We start from the raw sequence: 23,931 nt of genomic DNA, 5'->3' as shown, positions 1-23,931 counted from the left end.
ACATAACGATGGTCATTATGGCCAAACAGTTCCACTTTTGTTTCATCAGACCAGAGGACATTTCTCCAAAAAGTACGACCTTTGTCCCCATATGCAGTTGCAAACCGTAGTCTGGCTTTTTTATGGCGGTTTTGGAGCAGTGGCTTCTTCCTTGCTGAGCGGCCTTTCAGGTTGTCGATATAGGACTCGTTTTCCTGTGGATATAGATACTTTTGTACCCGTTTCCTCCAGCATCTTCACAAGGTCCTTTGCTGTTGTTCTGGGATTGATTTGCACCTTTCGCACTAAAGTACGTTCATCTCTAGGAGACAGAACGCATCTCCTTCCTGAACTGTATGATGGCTGTGTGGTCCCATGGTGTTTATACTTGCGTACTATTGTTTGTACAGATGAACGTGGTACCTTCAGGCATTTGGAAATAGCTCCCAAGGATGAACCAGACTTGTGGAGGTCTACAAGATTTTTTCTGAGGTCTGATTTCTTTTGATTTTCCCATGATGTTAAGCAAAGAGGCACTGAGTTTGAAGGTAGGTCTTGAAATACATCCACGGGTACACCTCCAATTGACTCAAATGATGTCAATTAGCCTATCAGAAGCTTCTAAAGCCATGACATAATTTTCTGGAATTTTCCAAGCTGTTTAAAGGCACAGTCAACTTAGTGTATGTAAAGTTCTGACCCACTGGAGTTGTGATACAGTGAATTATAGGTGAAATAATCTGTCTGTAAACAATTGTTGGAAAAATTATTTGTGTCATGCACAAAGTAGATGTCCTAACCGACTTGCCAAAACTATAGTTTGTTTACAAGAAATTTGTGGAGTGGTTGAAAAACGAGTTTTAATGACTCCAACCTAAGTGTATGTGAACTTCTGTTTTCAACTGTAACTGGTTCCATAGCCATTTTTTTGTTTACTCAACTTTTTGGTCCAAGTGTTACCTGAACTAAAAAGAATTGTTGGCCCAGCTGTGGAACCAGTTACTTAATAATAATAATTAGTTGAAAGAACTAGATTTGTTTTTACAGTGTAGAGCTTTGCCCCTATAGACTCATTATATGAGGTCTATTCTGTCTCATCTTCACATGGACTCTGACCACTTGTACGATGATCTGACATGCTAACTAAAAACAAAGACAGGTTTCTTTCAGTTGTGCATAAAACAGAGATCACAAAGACTTCTTGCGCTCAATATCAACAGCATCAGAATTTTACAAAGACAAAGTGTAATCTATCATTATAACATTGTAATGGTTACTATTATAGGTCAACTGTCTTTTAATAAATAAACTGTGCTTGCGTGAGAGGTCTAAGGTAGGTATACCCGGAGAGACGCTATTTAGAAAGAGAAGCCGGTGCAAACCTTCTGATTTTAACAAATGTTTTACCATTTTGCCCCAATGCAGAAAGGGGCCCATATCACCCTATGCTAATTGACCACAAAGTGCATATAGATCATATAAGCAGCTCTTTCAGCTCTGCCTTGCCCATTGCAAACTCTTATACAGTACACCAAAAACAAGTATATCCAGGATTGTTTGTTAGGTCTATTCTCAGTCAGAGGGGGAGGTGGGAAATAGATACTACCAGTGGCCCTAATTTGGCTTCAAAATGTACAGCTGAACAGCTGTTAGAAGTGTACCAGACTAGCGTGACGTTTACAATGCTCACTAACTACTCACTTTTTTTCAACACAACTGTTGTTTATTGTATCGGTCTACAGTATAGAAAAGGGCACATATTCTTCTTAACCCCACCTCCTTTCAGTTGTACAACTGACTAGGTATCCCCCTTTCCCTTGTTTAATCAAGCCACTCGAATCCACTGAATGATTCTGAAATGCTCCCTTGAGGGGCGGCAGGTAGCCAAGTGGTTAGAGCGTTGGGCCAGTAACCAAAAGGTTGCTGGATCGAATCCCCGAGTTGACAAGGTCTGCCCCTGACCCACTGTTCCCCGGTAGGCCGTCATTGTAAATAAGAATTTGTTCTTAACTGACTTGCCTAGTTAAATAAAGGTAAAAAAAAAAAAAATGTAACGAAAAGGCCCAGAGCCAATGTTAATGACACACCACCACATTGTCTCTTTGTGGTGCCGGGAACTAAAAACAACACTACTTAATGATCACACCACCACATTGTCTCTTTGTGGTGCCGGGAACTAAAAACAACACTACTTAATGATCACACCACCACATTGTCTCTTTGTGGTGCCGGGAACTAAAAACAACACTACTTAATGATCACACCACCACATTGTCTCTTTGTGGTGCCGGGAACTAAAAACAACACAACTTAGTTCTCAATGACTCAATTACACCTCCCACACAAACATGTAATTTCTTTCGTTAAGGCCAACATGGCTGCCAAATGGCACCATATTCCTTACATAGTGCACTACTTTTGAACAGAGCCCGGTCTAAAGTAGTGCACTATAAAAGGGAAAAGGGTGCCATTTGGGACAGGTCCCATGATCTCCACCCCATTAAAATAAGAGCATTTCATTGACATATAACTGAACTGACAGTACTGCTGCAGGGGAAAGATCTGTGTGTGCTTTCAGGATGACTTTCCCTCCTTTACTTTATTTGAACGGAACTGCAATTTTTTTTCAAATAGATTATTGTAGTAAGGATGGTTATTATTATGAATTCTAACCTGTAACATCATACTCATTTTTGATAACTACACTGTCTATCCATGTAGTGTAGGCTTTATTCAGCTCAAAATAAAGCTATTGTGCAAAACATCTGCAGAGGTGCTAGTACTAAACCTCAGGGGGCAGTGATGGGTACATATCTCCTGTGGCCAGGCAGGCCACTTCCTGACACTGCCCTTCTGAGGAGCTCTGCTGGGGGCTGAATGGTACCTCCTTAGCCTCTTCAGCCCCCACTCCATTCTCTGAGCACAGAACCACCGGGGGCGAAAACTCACCCTCATCCTGCCCGCAGGTAATACCTCTATGCTCCACCCTCTCTTGCTCCTCTCCTCCCCCTGGTTCTTTATCTACACACTCCTCCTCCTCCCCAGGCTGAGACTCCTCAAACGGCTCGTTCTCCATGGGACCTAACTGGTAGTATAGCAGGGAGGAGGCCGGGTCTTTGAGGCCACCACGGGGGTTGTCCCCTTCCCCCTCCCAATTTCCCTCCTGGTTCTCTGTGATGCAGAGCAGGGTAGCCCCATTGGGGAATGGGCCCTGGAGGAGGGAGATAGGGACCCCCTCCACCCCGACCCCCACCCCAGGCTCCCCAGACAGCTCCCCCCTGCAGGGCCCCAGGCAGGAGGCACAGAGCCTGCTCCCCCAGGCTACCTGCTCCCCCCCCTGCCCCTCTGCGCCTCCTCCTCTTCCTCTTCCTCCCTCATCCTCTCCTGCTCCTCGGCACTTTGCAGGTGGAGCACGGCGATCTCATTCTCCCGCTCCAGGCAGGCCTGCTCAGTCAGGAGGTCCTGAGCCTCTAGGACCATCTGGACCTCTCTCTCCTCTGCCTCTAACTCCAGGCCATGGCCCCCTGTGGACAGGTCAAGGTCTGGGGAGGGAGGCCTGGTGGAGGAGGGGGAGGAGAGCAGGTGAGACTCTTCATACTGCTCCCCGACACCTGACCTCTGCCCCAGCAGCCTCCTCTTCTCCAGGTCCAGCTTCATGATGGTGTGCAGGTAGTGTGTTCGCACACGCAGAGGATTGAATTGGATGCGGCCCGCCGAGTTCCTACAGCCATCCCGAGAGCAGCCACAGGGGAAAGACATCCTGTCCACCTGGGAAGAGAACATATGTGGAAATAGAGAGAATATACAGTTATATAATATTCAGTAAAAGACAGTATGTCTGTAAGGTATTGATTTCCTGGTCATCTTAATACTAATGCTGCCATCTGTACTAGGTTGAAAAGCAGGAACCAGCATACCAAGATTTCCCGCCCAAACCTACTCCCTTTTCCCAGGATAAATAACTGTGAGAAACCGGTAAATTATAATACATTATTTCTAGCAACAGCATGACGTGAAATGGAACTGTTAAATTCTATGCAATGTCTAAATATGGCTTCTCTACGGCCTTCTCTCTGTATTCTGCATGATCAATCATCAACGCTCAGGGTGGGGACAGACAACGCATCTCAGTATGGAGCGCAGTTCACAATGCATGTATCATCTATCTCATCATGGTAAAAACAATATTGTGACAGGTAGGCCTACATTTGCTGCAGCATAGCCTATCCTACAGAAATATAACAACAGAATGCGTGTCTAATTTACACATCTCCATCTAGCATTCGGTATCACCTTATTTTTTTTATTGTAAAGATTATTTTTTTTAAATTGCAGCTGCAGAGTTTTAAAACAGCCTATCACACGAATATCGTTGCGAGCACTCTTTCGCAGTCTCTCTCCATCAATTCCATTCAAATTGTATCCAAAACCGATCATCATGTTCAAGATTGACATGTATATACAGTACCAGTCAAAAGTTTGGACACACCTACTCATTTAAGGGTTTTTCTTAAATGTTAAGATTTTCTACATTGTATAGTCATGTAGTAACCAAAAAAGTGTTAAACAAATCAAAATATATTTTAAGTTTTACATTCTTCAAAGTAGCCACCCTTTGCCTTGATGATAGCTTTGCACACTCTTGGCAATCTCTCAACCAGCTTCATGAGGTAGTCACTTGGAATGCATTTCAACTAACTAATTGTGGAATTTCTTTCCTTATTAATGCATTTGAGCCAATTAGTTGTGTTGTGACAAGGTAGGGGTGGTATACAGAAGATAGCCCTATTTGGTAAAACATTTCTGCAGCATTTAAGTTCCCCAAGAACACAGTGGCCTTCATCATTCTTAAATGGAATTAGTTTGGAACCACCAAGACTCTTCCTAGAGCTGGCTGCCTGTACAGACTGAGCAATTGGGGGAGAAGGGCCTTGGTCAGGGAGGTGCCCAAGAACCCGATGGTCACTCTGAAAGAGCTCCAGAGTTCCTCTGTGGAGATAGGAGAACCTTCCAGAAGGACAACCATCCATCTCTGCAGAACTCAACTAATCAGGCCTTTATGGTATAGTCACTCCTCAGTAAAAGGCACATGACAGCCCGCTTGGAGTTTGCCAAAAGGCACCTAAAGGACTCAGACCATGAGAAATAAGATTCTCTGGTATGATGAAACCAAGATTGAACTCTTTGGCCTGAATATCACGTCTGGAGGAAACCTGGCACCATTCCTACAGTGAAGCATGGTGGTGGCAGCATCATGCTGTGGGGATGTTTTTCAGCAGCAGGGACTGGTAGACAAGTCAGGATCGAGGGAAAGATGAACGGAGCAAAGTACAGAGAGATCCTTGATGAAAACCTGCTCCAGAGCGCCAGGACCTCAGACTGGGGTGAAGGTTCACCTTCCAACAGGACAACAACCCTAAGCACACAGCCAAGACATTGCAGGAATGGCTTCAGGACAAGTCTCTGAATGTCCTTGAGTGGCCCAGCCAGAGCCCTGTTTTTGCTTTGTCATTATTGATGAGGGAAAACAATTTAAACTATTTCATACATTTTAGAATAAGGCTATAACGTAACAAAATGTGGAAAAAGTCAAGGGGTCTGAATACTTTCCGAATGCACTGTACAAAAAAATTAAGAACACCTGGTCTTTCCATGACATTGACTGACCAGCTGAATCCAGGTTAAAGCAATGATCCCCTATTGATGTCACTTGTTAAATTCACTTCAATCAGTGTAGATGAAGGGGAGGCGACAAGTTAAAGAAGGATTTTCAAGTCTTGAGACATGGATTGTGTATGTGTGCCATTCAGAAGGTGAATAGGCAAGACAAAATATTTAAGTGCCTTTGAATGGGTTATGGTAGTAGGTGCCAGGCGCACCGGCTTGTGTCAAGAACTGCAACACTGCTGGGTTTTTCATGCTAAACAGTTTCCCATGTGTATCAAAAATTGGCCACTACCCAAAAGATATCCAGCCAGCTTGACAACCGTGGGAAGCATTGAAGTCAACATGGGCCAGCATCCCTGAGGACCACTTCGACACCTTGTAGAGTCCATGCCTCGACGAATTGAGGCTGTTCTGAGAGCAAAAGGGGGGCTGCAAATCAATATTAGGTAGGTAATCTTAATGTTTTGTATACTTTAGATAGATAGATAGATAGATAGATAGATAGATAGATAGATAGATAGATAGATAGATAGATAGATAGATAGATAGATAGATAGATAGATAGATAGATAGATAGATAGATAGATAGATAGATAGATAGATAGATAGATAGATAGATAGATAGATGTCCTAACCTTCCTCTTTCAGGCCGTATTAGCCTTATATTTAGCTAATGAATGACGGGTTATGCATAAGCTTCTAACTTATAACATCTGTCTCTTGCGCAAAACGCACCTGCGCTCACCTTTACGCACGTCGCACAACACTGGGGGAAATATTATGAAAGGTATATATGCGTCAGCCTACTAATTGCAAAAATGTAAATTTGTCCTATTATATTTCCAAATGAAAATCTAAATTGCTAGTCTACAATTGTAACTTTGTAGGCGCACATGTCCTGCACCAGCATGGCATGTTCTCTCCCAGCTTCATGGTTTGAAGGAAGTGTTTAATTCCAGTCCATATAATACAATATAGTGTAATACAGTCCACACTCAAAAAGATTAGCCTACTGGAGCATGTTTCATGTATTTACCCAAGAGAGCATCACTACATCTATGGGCTTTAATGTTTTTATGACACGTGCGTAATGTGCGGTAGCCTATAGGGTATATCATAGGCTATGTATTGGATAACGGCACAATCATTTGGGCATTTTTGGGCTTGGGCTTATAAAATGTCTTTAATATATGTCTCCTCAGGCTGCGGTAGCAACAGGCTTGAATTTTTATGCCGATCAAAGCTTTAATCAAACCCAGACATATTTATATGCTTTAAAATTACACTTCCGGTTTGGGCAGGAAAATACCAGGTTACCCAGGAGAAAATAGATTTATTTTCGGGATGGAACATATGACAAATACTGGGAAAATATTCAATCCTAATCTGTACTGAGTGCTGTACAGATACATCTCACGCACAAACACACACCTGGCACTTGATGCCAGCCTGGCTGCAGCCACAGTGGCGGGGGTCACAGTAGAAGCGACAGTCACAGCCACACTCCTCCCTGGACAGCCTGATGGTCCGTAGCTCAGCCTTCTCCCGGGCATCTATGCGGGCGTTACCAGAAGCCCTGAGGAGAGCGCGGCGCCGCTTGGTGGGCAGCGGCTGCAGGAAGAAGCAGTCATCCACCTCCACCCCCTCCACATCAAGGTCATCGTCTGATACATTGTCGAGGGTCAGCAGGTCAGCCTGGGCACACTCCACCGTACCATTATGCGTCAGCTGGAGGTGATGGGGTGAAATAGACATACAGAACATTAAGACAAACAATCACACATACAAAGCTTACTAAGGGTGGAATTCTGACTGGGGATGCATGCACATAACTCAAGTTTTACTGCAAATCTTCCATTGATATCAACACATGATTTATGCAATTGTCAAATGAAATGTGCCTGCATCCCAATTATGATTCTAATCTGAACAGGGATTTCTCATTTAAACCCAGGGAGGTCCTTAAAAATGTAACTAAATATCAATGTTTGACCTCACCTTCATCTTGCGAGCGTTGAGCTTCTCCTGGCGGAGGTGTTGGCGCAGGGCGTGGCGGTGACTGGTCTCCTGCTCGCAGGCAAACTCTCCCAGGGTGTAGCTGCGGATGGAGCAGTGGTGGCGAGCCATGCCCAGGGAACTGCCTCCCTGACTGGGCACGCTGGTGAAGCCCTGCCGCCTGGGGAAGTAGTACACAGTCACCACATCAAACCGCACCCGCTTCCGGCCTGGAGAGGGCTTGTGACGTCTTAGGATGGAGGTCGCTGGGTAGGGAAGGAGGAAGAGAAAAGAGTAATGGTGGATGACCAGTTTCCATAAACTGGTTATAACCACAGATAGTATAAGGGTTATTATAGAGCAATATTCCATCATACACTTTAACACCAAGCCTAGTGCAGTCAGTAGGCCTACATACATCAGTCTTTGGCGAGTAACTTAGCCAACAAGTAATGCCGGTTTTACCGTAGCCTAGCCCTTACGTATGAGTGCAGTACTGGAGGGGGGGTTGAGGCTATCACAGCTGTCAGCGCTGTCACTGCTGGAGATGTCATCGTCCGAGTCCTTGGGCGTAGAGTATGGAGAGCCACTGTCCACCTCCTCGAATCTTCGCTTGAGGCTGAGAGATGAAACTGCCTCCATGGAAACTTGGCGTCTGAAGGTGGAGAGACAGACAAACTTATGGTCAGAGACAGGCGGTTGGCAGTCATCACAAAGAGAGAAAGAGAGAGAGAGAGAGCATCAGTCTGGCACATGCGTAGGTACACCATTGGAAAGACTTCATGAATACAATAGCGAAGGTCAGTGAGGCATATAACAAATAAGCCTTTCATCAAGCCAAGGCATTTGAGAATTAGACAGTAGGCATGGTAATAATACATACAGTTGAAGTCGGAAGTTTACATACGAGTTTTAATGACTCCAACCTAAGTGTTTTTCAACCACTCCACAAATTTAGTTTTAATAAACTATAGTTTGGGCAAGTCAGTTAGGACATCTACTTTGTGCATGACACAAGTAGTTTTTCCAACAATTGTTTACAGACAGATTATTTCACTTAGAATTCACTGTATCACAATTCCAGTGGGTCATGGCTTTAGAACCTTCTGTTAGGCTAATTGACATCATTTGAGTCAATTGGAGGTGTACCTGTAGATGTATTTCAAGGCCTACCTTCAAACTCAGTGCCTTTTTGCTTGACATCATGGGAAAATCAAAAGAAAATCAGCCAAGACCTCAGAAGAAAATAAATTGTAGACCTCCACAAGTCTGGTTCCTCCTTGGGAGCAATTTCCAAACGCCTGAAGGTACCACGTTCATCTGTACAAACAATAGTACACAAGTATAAACACCATGGGACCACGCAGCCGTCATACAGCTCAGGAAGGAGATGCGTTCTGTCTCCTAGAGATGAACGTACTTTGGTGCGAAAGGTGCAAATCAATCCCAGAACAACAGCAAAGGACCTTGTGAAGATGCTGGAGGAAACAGGTACAAAAGTATCTATATCCACAGGAAAACGAGTCCTATATCGACATAACCTGAAAGGCCGCTCAGCAAGGAAGAAGCCACTGCTCCAAAATCACCATAAAAGAGACAGACTACGGTTTGCAACTGCACATGGGGACAAAGATCGTACTTTTTGGAGAAATGTCCTCTGGTCTGATGAAACAAAAGTAGAACTGTTTGGCCATAATGACCATCCTTATGTTTTGGAGGAAAAAGGGGGAGGTTTGCAACACCATCCAAAACGTGATGCTTTGCTGCAGGAGGGAATGGTGCACTTCACAAAATAAATGGCATCATGAGGCAGGAAAATTATGTGGATATATTGAAGCAACATCTCAAGACATCAGTCAGGAAGTTAAAGCTTGGTCGCAAATGGGTCTTCCAATGGACAATGACCCCAAGCATACTTCCAACGTTGTGGCAAAATGGCTTAAGGACAACAAAGTCAAGGTATTGGAGTGGCCATCACAAAGCCCTGACCACAATCCTATAGAACATTTCTGGGCAGAACTGAAAAAGCGTGTGCGAGCAAGGAGGCCTACAAACTTGACTCAGCTCGGTTAGGAGGAATGGGCCAAAATTCACCCAACTTATTGTGGGAAGCTTGTGGAAGGCTACACGAAACGTTTGACCCAAGTTAAACAATTTAAAGGCAATGCGACCAAATACTAATGAAGTGTATGTAAACGTCTGACCCACTGGGAATGTGATGAAAGAAATAAAACCTGAAATAAATCATTCTCTCTAGTATTATTCTGACATTTCACATTCTTAAAATAAAGTGGTGATCCTAGCTGACCTAAATCAGGAGATTTTGACTAGGATTAAATGTCAGGAATTGTGAAAAACTGAGTGTCAATGTATTTGGCTAAGGTGTATGTAAACTTCCGACTTCAACTGTACATCCTATGGGGCTATCTGAATAACAAAATATGATATAAATCTCACTGTAACTGTTTATAAACATGTTCATTAAATCAAATCTGGATCTGCAAGATTGTAAGTACATTCTAAATAGCCTACAGTAGATTAAGAAGAATTCCCGGAGCACGTCTCTGGGCCGTGGGCCGATTCCTCATACCACAACGGAGTGACATCAGCTTCTTGGTGTGGTCTCACTCTCCTTTTATCTGTATTCTTACCCCATCACTCTCTCTCTCATGAAAATCCTGCTTCCAAATCATTGAGTCTGGAAAATATCACCATGGCAACTAGGAAAACAGCTAGCTAGAGGTTTACATGAACAGAAAGACAAACTAGCCGTTCTCTAGATAGGCAGCCTTATGTCCCTTTAGCTTTTCCTATAAAACATAGCGGGCCCCTTCAACAGCAGAGGATTTGGATGCCAGGGACAGGAGGCGGCTCTGGCAACACCAGAGAGTCAAATAAGGCCATGCTGAGACATTTGAACAGACTCCCTCTATACATCTTTGTGACCCTTTCATAGTTTCAATGATCTTCACTATCATATAAATAGCATCCCATGAGGTTAAAACCAACCGTTAGAATTAAAATGTGATTTTATGGCCCTATGGAAAATGTGGGACTGCAACGAATCGCTTCTCTGTTGAAGTTTCTGTGGAAGCTAGCCTATTCATTACTACATATAGAGATTGCATTGCAAGTAAATGTGTCTCCATTTGTCTTTTACAGTGGAAAGTTGTTATATGCATATTACACGTTACATATTACCTGTCACAAAATTACCTTACAGGAGGCAGCACCAATCTCCTATACAAAACATACTGTGGTTATTGCAAAAAGTTGTAATCCCCCCTCCCCTAAATGTCACAAAAAAATTGACTGATACAATTACAACCATGCAGGTTAATCACAACCAAGAGGGTGGCCAGACAGCCAACATCAGTTAATGGCTAGCCTATTACATACAGAGGACAACGTATCAGGCCTTGGTTTTCATACTGTGAGCTGGTAGGCCTAATAAAACAAAAAGCTGTTCGATACATCTGTACATCATTTAGCCTGGCATTAAACCACCAGGTTGCAGTAATGGCTTTCAGAAAAAACTAAATGACATACATCTCATGATGTTGACCTAATCCAATTTAACCAAATTATAGTAGCATAGACTATTCTAGTATCGGGAATGACAATAATGTGCATAGGCTAGACTCAATCTTCTACAAATATAAGGGTAAAAGAAGACTAGCCTATAGGCATATTGTTTTCTAGGCTACTACAGAAACTGTGAAACTGTGCCTTGTTTCCAAAATTCCTGACTGCGTGCAATATAATTTGTAGGAGCGTCCAAAAGCTACGCACAGTCTACTACGTGCTGATAATAAACCTTAAAAACGTCTGAGTGCCGAAAACGATAACAATCTATATTTTGTAAATTGACTGACGCTCGACAGACTGGGTGCAGTAGGAAATAATGTAGCTAAATCTAATTGTCAGACATAGGAGGCTCTAAAGACCACGTCTCTCCAGCATACCATCTCACCCCCATCACTAACATACAATGGCAAACTGCCCAGGCTGATGAAACGTTAAACCCAAGCGCCTTCCTTACCTTAAGCAGAAAAAGGATCCCCTCTTCTCCCGATCAACTGCTGAACGTTGCTTTTATTCGCGGAGGATTGTTCATGGATCTCGTAACGCCCTTTTAGATTTTTTTCCTAATATTTTTTCCTGACAGTTTTAGCTTCTCTCTTTCGAGATGTAACGTTAGGCTAACGATTGTTTTTAAGTAAAACTGTTGTCAATTTGTTCAGTATGAATGCTTATTTCTGCATTTGTAGGCTACACCGGCTTCAAGCAGATATTGGACTACATAAAGGAAATGTATTTTATGGTCGCTTCCAGGAGTGTATGTTCCATTTAACTTTGACGTAGCAATCCTGTATAGCCGGGGCAGACGGTGGGAAAGAAGGACGTCAAGTTTAGTAAACATTTATTAGGCTATTGACATTCTTTTCTGCTAAATTGTAAAAAATGGGAGATAAGGCATCCGGCAGTTATCTTCCAGATAGGAGCCTTTAAATGCTTGCATTGGAAGAGCATCCGCTGACATCTGTATTCGTTTATCCTTTCTTTTCAAGGGCGGTTTCAATTGGCCCAACGTCGTTTTTCTTCAAGTATAATGGCCGTTATCCCCCCCCTCGCCTTATTTAGTACAGAAATGTCAAAATGTTACAGAATTTTAACCGATTGACGTCCTCCTTTTCCTCGCCTCTGCCCCGGTCTGTTACAATGTAACAATAGAATAAAGAACGCCACCGTGGAGCCATATATACTCATTGTGACATCACAAACATACCATGCACCACGTATCCTGGGAGGTGTAGTCCTAATGATCCCTTTGTCCATTCTTTGCGATCATGCGTTGCATAACAAGGTTTTAAATAATTATTGTAGTAATAATGATAAACAATAAAACAATTTTAGATTACACGAAAGACTTGGTTATATTTTAAATCATTGTTTTGGAGTTAGAAACATACGCCTTATATTTCACACATTCCTCTCTAGGTGTTCCCTCGTACCAAAAAGGCCATAGCAACCAACATGGTTACCAAATGTACATAAAACAACGTATGAATAGGAGTATTTCTGGCATGGGGTTATACTTATACAGCTATTGTGCCGAACAAGGAGTCCAAGGACAGACCAAACACATTCAATGTATAAAAAAAAATATTTAAAAAACTACATTATATGTTTGGCCAATATTAGGACATTCAAAGTTAACTCTGGAATTATTTTCAGGCTTAAAATACCTGCTTATACAGAAGTCAAAAGCTTGAGGAATATAGGAATAATACAATAAAAAAAACATTAAAAAAACATTGTTTTCTCAATGTGTCCACACAAAGCTAGGCATTACAAAAAAATTAACAGGCAATGAATGGGTAACTAGTTTAATCATTCTGATGACTTGAGCGAGGGGCAAAGCTGGACAACATCTAAATATCACACAATCGATATTCTGGAAGCGTTCAGTTGAACTTGATTGAATGGAAACCAACTCTAGCTTTACATATGCAGGTTTATCAAGCCCTATACAACCCACTGCTATGTACTAGTGGCAATATCCAAAAACAATGCAAAGAGTGGTTCTCTAAACAAGGAAGGAACACATCTGTTAGAAAGGTTATAAAACAGCTAAAAGTAAGACATGATTCATATATTTTAAACAATGATCTACTTAAAATAAAGGTTGGAGAATTGTCCAAAACCTTTGTAATGAGACTGTAAAGTGATAAATACAGTATGATGGTAAGTAGGGATAGCAGGCAAGACAGAGACTGGTAAGTTGCCACTGTGTGGTGTCACTAACAAAGAAAGACAGTGTGTCAATCAAATTAATGTATACATTTACATTTGAGCCATTTAGCATTTTTTTACCTAGTCGGCTCAGGGATGTGGGGGCCATATCATGATGAACAGACCAGTATCCTGACACGGTCTTGACAGTGTTCAAAAGCTGCACAGATGTTCTCTCACAAGTAAAAGAGGAGGTCACAGGAAAACAGGACTGTGGGCTTTCACAGGAGCACAGCACTCACTGGAAGAGGACAGAGAGGGGTTCTCATGGGCCTTTTCTCAATTAGATTTGCTCAACTCCTGCATCCTCTCTTGCCTCCTTTTGAAAAAGGGAATCGAGGAGAGGTGGCGAGGAGATTGAACGTGGATGAAACTACTTGTTTGAAATAAGAAGCTCCTTCTCCACTCGCACGTCATCAGGCAAATTACGTTTACAGGGGTGAATCCCAAAATAAATGTTGTGCAAGACATTTTATAGATAAAAGGATAAGTAGCATATCACTTTTAAATGTGTGCATACTTTTCTCCTCTGACAATACAACAGCTGATTCAAAGGGGGTGTGGCAAATATCAAAACTCTTCCGTGGTAGAATACACTTGTGCTTCCTCGCCAAAAGGAGGCTACTGAGGAGGGTAGGATCATCTTCCGTTTGCCTACTAAGGATTTGACACACTCCTCGACCACTTATCAGTTTCCGGGTCACAGAGGAGAGAGAGAGAGAGAGAGAAAACAGAGGACAGACTTATGCCCAAACGAGAAAAGGACATAGGCTGCTGGTGTCCCTTTCATTACCTATTATGACACCACTTCCTGTTAAGGTTCTCTTTCCCGTGTCGTAGCTACGTAACCATGGCCACGGTCCTCACAAACTGGATCCTTGGTGTGAAGCCAGGCAGCCAAGCAGTAGGAGATGGAGACCAATGTATAAGAACTCTGTATCGCTTGTTGTGGATCCCGTTTCATGTGACAGCAAACTCCTTGATTCTGAAGCACAGAACTATGGCACACCAGCTGCTCATCATGATACCCTAACAGTGGCAGGGTATTTTCGTTCCATTCTCTTTTTCAAACACATGAGCAGCGAAGCAGGAAAATGCAACCGTTTTAAAAGGGTTTCTAGCAAGGGAGGAAACTGAAGCGTGTTGCTTCAATATGGCAGCTCAAATAGAGTCAGTCACTCCTTTAAAATAAGACAATAAGGTATCAAGGATGGGCATGCTGCTTCAGTCAAACATTCCCATAGCAGGGGCCTCTAGAGAATCGAACAGGTCATCTTCAGCACAGTCCAGGAATATCAGGGGCAGAGCCTGTAGAGGGGCTTGCAGGGTTGAGTCTAAAGGACAGAGCAGGGGTTAGGCAATCCCCCAGACAGTCTTCATTTCAGGATGATGTGGTAGCCGTCATTCGTCTCGGCTGTTGATAAAGAAACGGAGCCAAAGTCATGAAGGGTGATACCGAAAACATTTCTCCACTCCCCAATATTTGTGGTAAAAGAAAATGGATTGAATGACTCTCATACCTTTCATTGTGTCCAAAACAAAACATACTTCATCCTGGAAGTTTTGAATCATCTGTGAGAAATGAGAGATTCCATCTTAGAGGCCAGGAACAGTGTACACATTAGGACTCAGACTTAAGGCAGACTGATCCAGAAACAAAAGGCTGTCTAAAAATCAGACCCTATTCAGTAGTGCACCACTTCTGAGACGAGCCATACCTCGTCACTGACCAGGACATGTATACCAGTGGGTCCCTGTTTAAAGATCTGACTGATCTGTCTGGGTGAGATGTTGAATAGCTGAGCGATCTTCTCTGTCAGCTCAACTGCTGTCAAGTCCTCCAGGTAGATGGCATGGTACACTGCAAAAGAAGACAGACGTGTACAAGGATATATATTGTCAATCATTTTCATAACACCCTATGTAGCTAACAGTGTATTATGCCGTAACATCAGAGCTATCATTATGCCATCATTTGGCACATTGCGCCGCCATCAGCAAGTAAGTAAGCATGTGTTATGAATGCTTTATATATATATATATATAGAACACACACACACACCGAAAAAAGTGCTGCTAGCTGTGTCTCCGTTCTCATGTTTCTGCTGCTGTTCCCGAGCCTGCTGGGACTCCTGGCACACATACACCGTCAGCCTGGGACGTACCACTCTGCGCGCACACACAGAAATAAGCTGACACGAGAAACTTCTCACTCTCAATAATTGATTAAATTCAATAGGCATTTCCATATTGCAGTATGAATGGTGCAATATGGAAGTAGAGTGGTAAGGAAGTATACCTACCGGCCTTTCAGTGCGTTGAAGAGCCTAATACCATCTGCTGGCCCACAGATCTGAATGACATCTTCCCTGGTCAGCTTCAACAGATCTGCCCCTGGAACATAGAACAATCAGCCTAATACTCAAAGAATATAGATATTATTTCACACTGACTTCCACAACATGACAACAAAGTTGAGAATATAAATTCACCGCAAGAAATTATATATTGACCTTCTTACCTGAGAAATTAGTGAAGAGCCGACAGAACGGTGAAAAGCGGTTTCTATGTAGCCACTGCTGAGCATCCTGTGGTGTTGCTGCAGGTAACAGGTTCTATTTGTTCCAAAAGAGACGCAGACAGGCAGCGCAAAAGCCATCAAATTACCTTGTTAAACTTTGGATTGGTTTTAAAAGTGTACAATCAATTCCACTGTAAGGTCAGATATATACAGCCAGGTATAAGTAGTTTCTCTGGGCTAACCCATCCCACAACATGCTAAAAGGAGGAATAAAGACCCATTACAATGTCAGAGTAGATAGAATTTCACTGTAGCAGTTATCCACTTCTGCACAGAAACACACAAAGAATGAATCAAATAAAAATTGTTTGTCATCTTGTTCAATTGTTCTACAGATACACGTAAAAAGATATGCTTGGAGCCTGGTCAGAGAAGAAGTGTGTGTAATACATATCCCACCTTTGCTTTAAAAAGGCAAAACGATTCAACATTCAAACTAGAAAAATCATAAAATAAATTAATATATACCTGATGGACACTTTCACTGTCTCTTGTAAGCAGATGGGACGACAACTGTAAGGCAGAATGTCTGTCAATTTTTATATTGTATTTTATCATCATGTATCAACCCCCCCCCCCCCCGCTTATGTATTTCTGTCTAAAATGGGGGTAAAACACAAGGGGTGATATTTTGACAGTGCAAACAGTGAGGCTAATGTTAAAACACATCCTATCACTATCAACACTCAGCGCTGCATTTATTTCAAAATTAGTTTACATGACTATTACGTACATCATGGAGAAGTGTTGTTATAAATACTGGCACAAGTATTCGGAGTATTAAAGTAGCCTGGTCCCAGAACTATTTTAGCTCTTGCCAACTCAATTGCCAATGTTTGGCATGACAATGAGTGACAAGGGGTTTGCATGATAGCACAAACAGATTGGCACTCAGGCTAAAATCACAGTCTTCTTTGACACAAACGCCACTTATTTGTGATGTCAAAAATTCAAGTGGGCCTTAGGGAGAGTTAAGGTAGATGTTGCTGCCTAAAACGTATTACAAACTACCCAAAACAACTGGATACATACAGTACCGGTCAAAAGTTTGGACACACCTACTCATTCAAGGGTTTTTCTTTAATTTTACTACGTTCTACATTGTAGAATAATAGTGAAGACACAAAATAACGAAATAACACAAATGGAATCATGTAGTAGCCAAAAAAAGTGTTAAATGTTTTTTATATTTCAGATTCCTCAAAGTAGCCACCCTTTGCCTTGACAGCTTTGCACACTCTTGGCATTCTCTCAACCAGCTTCATGAGGTAGTCACCTGGAATGCATTTCAATGAACAGGTGTGCCTTGTTAATGTGGAATTTCTTTCCTTCTAATGCGTTTGAGCCAATCAGTTGTGTTGTGACATGGTAGGGGTGGTATACAGAAGATAGCCCTATTCAGTAAAATACCAAGTCCATATTATGGCAAGAACAGCTCAAATAAGCAAAGAGAAATGATAGTCCATCATCACTTTAAGACATGAAGATCAGTCAATGCGGAACATTTCAAGAACTTTAAAGTTTCTTCAAGTGCACAGTCTGATTTATTTAAAATTCAAGGCACACTTAACCAACATGGCTACCACAGCCTTCTGCAGCGACACGCCATCCCATCTGGTTTGCGCTTAGTGGGACTATCATTTGTTTTTCAACAATACAATGACCCAACACACCCCCAGGCTGTGTAAGGGCTATTTGACCAAGAAGGAGAGTGATGAGTGCTGCATCAGATGACCTGGCCTCCACAATCACCTGACCTCAACCCAATTAAGATGGTTTGGGATGAGTTGGACTGCAGAGTGAAGGAAAAGCAGCCAACAATTGCTCAGCATATGTGGGAACGCCTTCAAGACAGTTGGAAAAGCATTCCAGGTAAAGCTGGTTGAGAGAATGCCAAGAGTGTGCAAAGCTGTCATCAAGGCAAAGGGTGGCTACTTCGAAGAATCACAAATATGTTTTGATTTGTTTAACACTTTTTTGGTAGAAAATAGTACAAATAAAGAAAATCCCTTGAATGAGTAGGTGTGTCCAAACTTTTGACTGGTACTGTACTTATCAGCATTATCAGACAGCAAGCAATAGGGTTAATAAGTGCAATCAATAATTAAAAGATTATATATTATACATCAGTGAATATCGCACACTCCCACATTCTGTTTGAGTCTGTCTAAACCATGAAGTCTGCATCTTTAATCAAAGTCAGACATTTAGAAAATGTTGGAAACTTACAATCGTATCAGTCAGACAGCTTTCAATCTATATTGGATAATAATGTGGGAGAAAGAAGGGAGAAAAGGTGTGTACATACCCTTTATAAAACTCAACTGATAGGTGCATAGACATGGATGTATAGGCTTATTTCAAGGTCTGTTTCCATCTATCAACCGTATTCATCATTTGGGATGTGCGTCATACAATAGATTCTTTATGGAGGACGACAGTCTACTGCATTAGTTAAATGGTTGCTTTGATGGACCGAAAAACAAAGGGCATGTTTTACCCATGTATTAGTAACTGGGATCTAGGAACACATGAATGGGGAAAAAAATAAAAAAATAAAATAAATAAATAAATAAAAAAAAATCACAATTCTTGCACTAGTCAAAAATAATATAACTGTTCAAAGCAGATGGACCTATCCAACTTTTATGACATTTCTCATTCTGCAGGTTCTTATAAAGTAGCCTGGTATTCTAACCCAAATCTGACGAGACTTATCCATGCATCCCCTTTCCTTTCCCCAAAGAATTTCCGACAGAAAACCAAAACAGTATTGCCATATATATTCATTATTTTGTTAAATATGTTTGACTACATGCAAATGTGATCAATGGAAAATGGGTACACAAATGGACAGCTCTCTCATGCGAAAACATAATGATGATGTCATGTTAAAGTATGTGCTGCTTTGAAATTAAAACAACGTGTAATGATTGCAAAGTCATTTTCAGCCTCAGTCTTTCAGTTTAGTTTAATCTCCCACTACAGACATATTTCTACAGTATTTCACTAGTCCTGCTGCCAACAGCAAAAGCAAAAGCATGACCACAATGTGTCAACTTCAGTTATGTGAAAGAAGCTGGACTTGAAACATGTAGATGTGGGGGTTAGTGAGAAGGGATGGAGCAGGAGATGAGCCTTGGGTGGGTTTAGGACACACAAGGGGACGTACTTACATCTGCCACCTGAACAACTGGCTCTGGCTGGTGACCGGGGGATCCATTTCTGGGAAGGACAGAGAAAAATTACTTGAAAATGTTGGGAGGGACATTCTGGGAAGAGATGGAAAACAAACAGAAATTCCCAAATCGAAAAAAACAAAAAAAACGGTTGTATTAGGCATTGCATCCCCATAACATTTTATACATTGGCCGTGTGGTTCAGAACAGGCTGCATGTTTATGTCCTGATCCCTACCCTTCTGCCACTGGAAAACTGTTGTGTGTGCTGTTGAAGCCAGGCGATGGGGAGTTATTGACATAGGTGACCTCTGGCCAGGGAGAGCACTGCAAGAGAACATTTCTGTTATTCTAGTAGAGAGGGACCTAGGCTCTTTACTTAATCCAGCTCTCCAGATGTTAGTTCTTGATTTCAGAAAGAAATCCTGTTTTGTACATCATTTCTATACATTATGATGAAAATATTGATACAAAAATTAAATGTATAATTTTGTTCATGTTTCTTCATCTCTTAGACATACTGACTACTGCCACACCCCTTCCTCTCCAAATCCCTCCACCCCTTTTCCCATTCACTCAACACACTGACTCCAACCTCTGTTAGGATGGTGGTTTCATAGGATGGCTGGTATTTCTCCTTCTCCTGAGGCGCCCTCTTCTCCATCTTCTCTCTGTCCGTCTTCTGCTTCCTGTCTGCACCTTTAGGCTGCCACAGGTGAGGTAAAGTCGTTGTGTTTATTATGGATAGCACCATGACGGGGATGAAATGAAGCTAACATCTTATGTACCTTTGAATGACAAACGTTAACCCATTTTCATTGTTTTTGCTCAGACTTTCTTCTCACCTTGAAGACTTTGACCTGACAGCTGGCAGAATGCTGGTGCTCTGTATACTCTTCGCCATCATTCTCTTTGAAAGTGTCGATCTGAATGCGAAAAGGCACGCCCTTTTCTCCCCCATGCTTCCGCATGGTGAACTCAGTGCTGATGCAGTGAACCTAAAACAAGGAATTGTCATGACTATTCGAAAACTGGTGGATGTTGTTTTATTCAATAAAAGAGAGAGAGAGCTCTATTTGTTTTGAAAACCACTTGTTTCCATTCCATTCAGACAGCCTTGGACTGATTTTAGACGATAAGCTACGACCAGCCTTATGAAAACAACTATGTGGGTGTTTATCATTCTACCTGGATAAAAACAGAGGTTCTTTTTGATGGGTCCCACAGGAACTCCACCGTGTTAAGCTGAGTAGGGTTAGCCCTGGGGTCGACCATGCCAACTGACATGGGGATATCTGCAATGGAGCAACACGAGACAAGTTATCAGAAGGATTGTGTGAGCAAACTAACTACATGTTATGCAGCCTGCTGTCAATCATCATTTCATTCAGTGAAGATACAGCTTTGTGTTATTTAAAGCAATTCCAGTTCCACAGTCTTAAAAACAGCCCCTTCAGTCCTTCTTCACCCAGAGTAGTCCAATACCCTTCCCAGACAGAGGCAGAGAGCTCACCCAGGTCGAGGATGCGGTCTCCAGGCCTGTTCCAGCGCCAGCCCTCCAGCTGCTGGTGCTCTGTGTACTGAAGACGCCGGTCATGGAAGACCACTCGGATGATGCTCTGAGGACACACAGAAACATCACTGAGGAACCAGGAAGTACCTGCACTACTGTTAGAAGACACAGGAAATTATGGCATTGGAATAGGCCCAGACAAACAAACGCTCACTCTCATGCCTATGGTCATGACTCATTGTGTTCTTGTTCATCTTACCTTCACCATTTTTCCAGTGATTTCTGGGAGTTCACCCATTTTCCGATTGTCAAGCATTCGTATTTCATAAGACTGTCCTGAAATCAAAAGGCATAAGTTCATAAACATACCACACCATTGTCTTACCATTTCTTTAAATTAGCAACAAATTCACAAGAAAAGCACAATGATGAAAATGGAACGCAGACAGATGCTAACCTTGGTTGAGGTAGGTAAGTGTTTCATCGTGCAGTTTGATGGCAGGCGAGGTCGCTGCACACAGAACATACTGGAAAGGAAGAATCTTGTTCTCACTGTCAGGCGGCAGGTTGGACTCCTCCTGCTTAAAGATGGGTAGGGCCAGCACATCGCTGGAGAAAGAGACGCAAGACAACATGGTCAATGAACTGGCAAGCCAATGTCTTTTACAAGCACATGATATTGACATAGTATCAACATGTCTGAAACAACTCCACAGGCCTTGAATCTCCCCAGTATGAGACTCATTTCTTAAAATAACCTCCTTTGTAAATTCTGTTACCCATACAATAAATGTAGGCATAGATAAATATATCACTAGGAGACACTGGAAAAAGGAGAAGTGATTTATAACATTTTCTTTCTTTACAGTTAATTAGTTATGATGGTAAAAACTTGTGAAAAACAAATCAACTACCATGGTATCCAGCCTGGGTATCTCATCCCCTCTCAACATAAGAATTTCACTGACAATAAGGCACTTCAGTATCATGAAACAGAACACTTACAAAACTAACAAAAAGAGCAGTCTGAAAGAGAGAGCCATATCCCTTACACAAACTGTTCCTGACTCTGCAAAATCCCAAGTCTGACTGAGAATAAGGCCTCCTCTTTTCTGGCATAAGAACAACCCTCAAGAGAGAACTGATGGAAGGTTAGGCCTATGCATGATCAGTGCATACTTTTGGCAGACATTATGCTAATTTTCTCATTGATGAAACATTTGATCCCAATACAGTTTTCTGTTTGCAAAACTAGAATATGTAACAAACAGAGTGGACTGTGTTTTATAGACTTTAGCCTTTGCCAAAATAAAAAAATAAAAAACTTGTTTAGGAGTGCAAGGGCAAATGTAGTTATTACACATGTGCACTTCACACAGTATGCGTTTCCTAACTGAAATATGCAAATAAATGCTACAACGCGACAATGGTGCATGGCCCTGCCCACCTCCTTGCTTGTTCTGTCCACTGATTCATTTGCTCCCATTGGAAACGAAAGGCTCTGGTCTATCTTGGGTTAGTTACAAAACATATTTATTTAAATTCTAACATATCAGTGCATTTTCAATAGACATCCAATGATGATTCATACCTCATACTGTATGCCCCAGCTCCAAGCTCCTGTCCAATGCCAGAGAGACTGGCATCAAAGTCCTGGACCAGACCTGATTCAATCACCTCATCAGTGAGCGGCAACTTCAGAGCCCAAGCCATGGCGATGATACGTGAATCTGATTCCAGTCGAATTTGTCTCAAATTCTAATCCCTGGCCTCAAAATTCCAATCTGCTAATTTCTTAAAGCCTGGCAGGATGTCTGCTGCTACCAAGCTGGAAGAGAAAAGCCATGATAGATACACCGTTTGGTACCATTATATGTCAGTTTAGCAAGGAGAGTGTAAAGACTGTTTGTTTTAATATAGGCCTTACAAATTAACTGACAGATCATAGATAGTTGAGGATTCCAGATTGTGTGGACAACAAAAAGGAATCACAGCAGACAGGTACTTAACTATGGCTGACAGTCCCACATTGAAGATATTGAAGCTAGAATGACTGATAACGTATATGGTGAATGTAACATTGCTAGCCATGAAAATGGGGCATACGCATACAAGCTGGCTAGCTCAGCAGCTGAGGACCTATCGGACTAAACTCCACCCCACCGTGGCGTTTAGTCCGCTATTGGGGAATTTGACTGTGAATGAATGTTAGCTAGCTAACCGTTAACAACTACTAAACAGGTCAACAAAGCACAATAAGTTTGTGTTAAATATGAAGTTCGATTATGATAGCACTTCTAGTAATTAGATTACGTTAGCCATCGAACTTACCTTGGAAACCAAATTGGCTAGCTACTGTAGCTAACTCTGCGACCGTTGCATTCCATGTCTCAGTTGCTCCCTCGTTCTCGCACTATAAACAACATAAGATAGCTACCTAGCCAGCTAGCTACTCTTCGGGCAAAGAGCCCTGTGGACACCAATTATTTCAATATAACGAGCACTAATTAAGTCGTATATGGTAGTTAATTAAATCTACATTAAAATGTATCATTATACAAACACAAGTCACGAGAAAAAAATCAAATATGCTTGTTCATCTAGCTAGTCAGCTAGCTAGCTAGCTAGACAAATAGCTAATTTTCGCAAACCATATCATAGCTGCAAAGCAGTCAGGAATAACTGAGTACTTCCGGGTCACGGATTTTTGGAATCCTTCAGAATAAGAGTCCCGTCCTGAACACTTTGTAAATTAATAATTAGGGGAGAAATTATGGAAACGTGCACAATTATCGATACATTTTATGCTAGTTATTGTACAAAAAAATATCAAAAGTATTTATATAAGATATTATGTGATGTATTTGTTTATATAGAACTACTAACTAATATGACCACTATGTGGAAAGGGGAGACTCACAAACATGGATGGTGTTCTCAGTTTTACTCTGTGACCCCCACGTGTCACAGGATTCGTCTAAAGTTAACCCATACAAATGAATTGAAGTATAGAGGTAGTTTTGTGCCAACAAAAATAAGGGGTTAAATATGTGAAGAAGAAAAAAAATACTATAATAACAATAATACATATATTTACAATACCAATCAAAAGTTTGGACACACCTACTCATTCAAGAGTCTTTATTTTTTACTATTTTCTACATTGTAGAATAATAGTGAAGACATCAAAACTATGAAATAACACATGGAATTATGTAGTAA

The 23,931-nt window shown here is 41.8% G+C and overlaps 2 protein-coding genes across 4 annotated transcripts; both read right to left on the bottom strand.

Moving 5' to 3' along the window:
* Positions 1 to 3,279: 3,279 nt before the first annotated feature.
* Positions 3,280 to 12,730, bottom strand: LOC106572515 (cysteine/serine-rich nuclear protein 2). Of its 2 annotated transcripts, none has more exons than XM_014146746.2 (5): positions 11,684 to 12,730; positions 8,124 to 8,296; positions 7,645 to 7,907; positions 7,078 to 7,374; positions 3,280 to 3,747 (listed from the first exon to the last, which is right to left on the bottom strand). In XM_014146746.2, the coding sequence occupies exons 2-5, from the start codon at positions 8,281 to 8,283 to the stop codon at positions 3,301 to 3,303; spliced, it is 1,167 nt and encodes a 388-aa protein (XP_014002221.2). In that variant the 5' UTR covers positions 8,284 to 8,296; positions 11,684 to 12,730; the 3' UTR covers positions 3,280 to 3,300. The 2 variants fall into 2 exon arrangements, with proteins under 2 accessions (XP_014002221.2, XP_045552207.1); XM_045696251.1 differs by lacking the exon at positions 11,684 to 12,730 and adding an exon at positions 10,174 to 11,655.
* Positions 12,731 to 13,015: 285 nt separating this feature from the next.
* LOC106572516 (transcription factor CP2) lies at positions 13,016 to 23,393 on the bottom strand. Of its 2 annotated transcripts, XM_014146747.2 has the most exons (18): positions 23,041 to 23,393; positions 22,301 to 22,537; positions 21,167 to 21,318; positions 20,969 to 21,045; positions 20,710 to 20,815; positions 20,385 to 20,491; positions 20,042 to 20,194; positions 19,792 to 19,902; positions 19,435 to 19,523; positions 19,195 to 19,243; positions 18,248 to 18,274; positions 16,487 to 16,531; positions 15,959 to 16,052; positions 15,741 to 15,831; positions 15,500 to 15,606; positions 15,156 to 15,298; positions 14,958 to 15,009; positions 13,016 to 14,851 (listed from the first exon to the last, which is right to left on the bottom strand). In XM_014146747.2, exons 2-18 carry the CDS (start codon positions 22,420 to 22,422, stop codon positions 14,814 to 14,816), a joined length of 1,563 nt encoding a protein of 520 aa, XP_014002222.1. In that variant the 5' UTR covers positions 22,423 to 22,537; positions 23,041 to 23,393; the 3' UTR covers positions 13,016 to 14,813. The 2 variants fall into 2 exon arrangements, with proteins under 2 accessions (XP_014002222.1, XP_014002223.1); XM_014146748.2 differs by lacking the exon at positions 18,248 to 18,274.
* Positions 23,394 to 23,931: the final 538 nt, after the last annotated feature.

Source organism: Salmo salar, chromosome ssa15, assembly GCF_905237065.1.
Source record: "Salmo salar chromosome ssa15, Ssal_v3.1, whole genome shotgun sequence".
NCBI classification, from domain to species: Eukaryota; Metazoa; Chordata; class Actinopteri; order Salmoniformes; family Salmonidae; genus Salmo; species Salmo salar.
The sequence above is the reverse complement of the archived record's forward strand: the minus strand, read 5'-3'. Positions and strand labels throughout refer to the sequence as shown.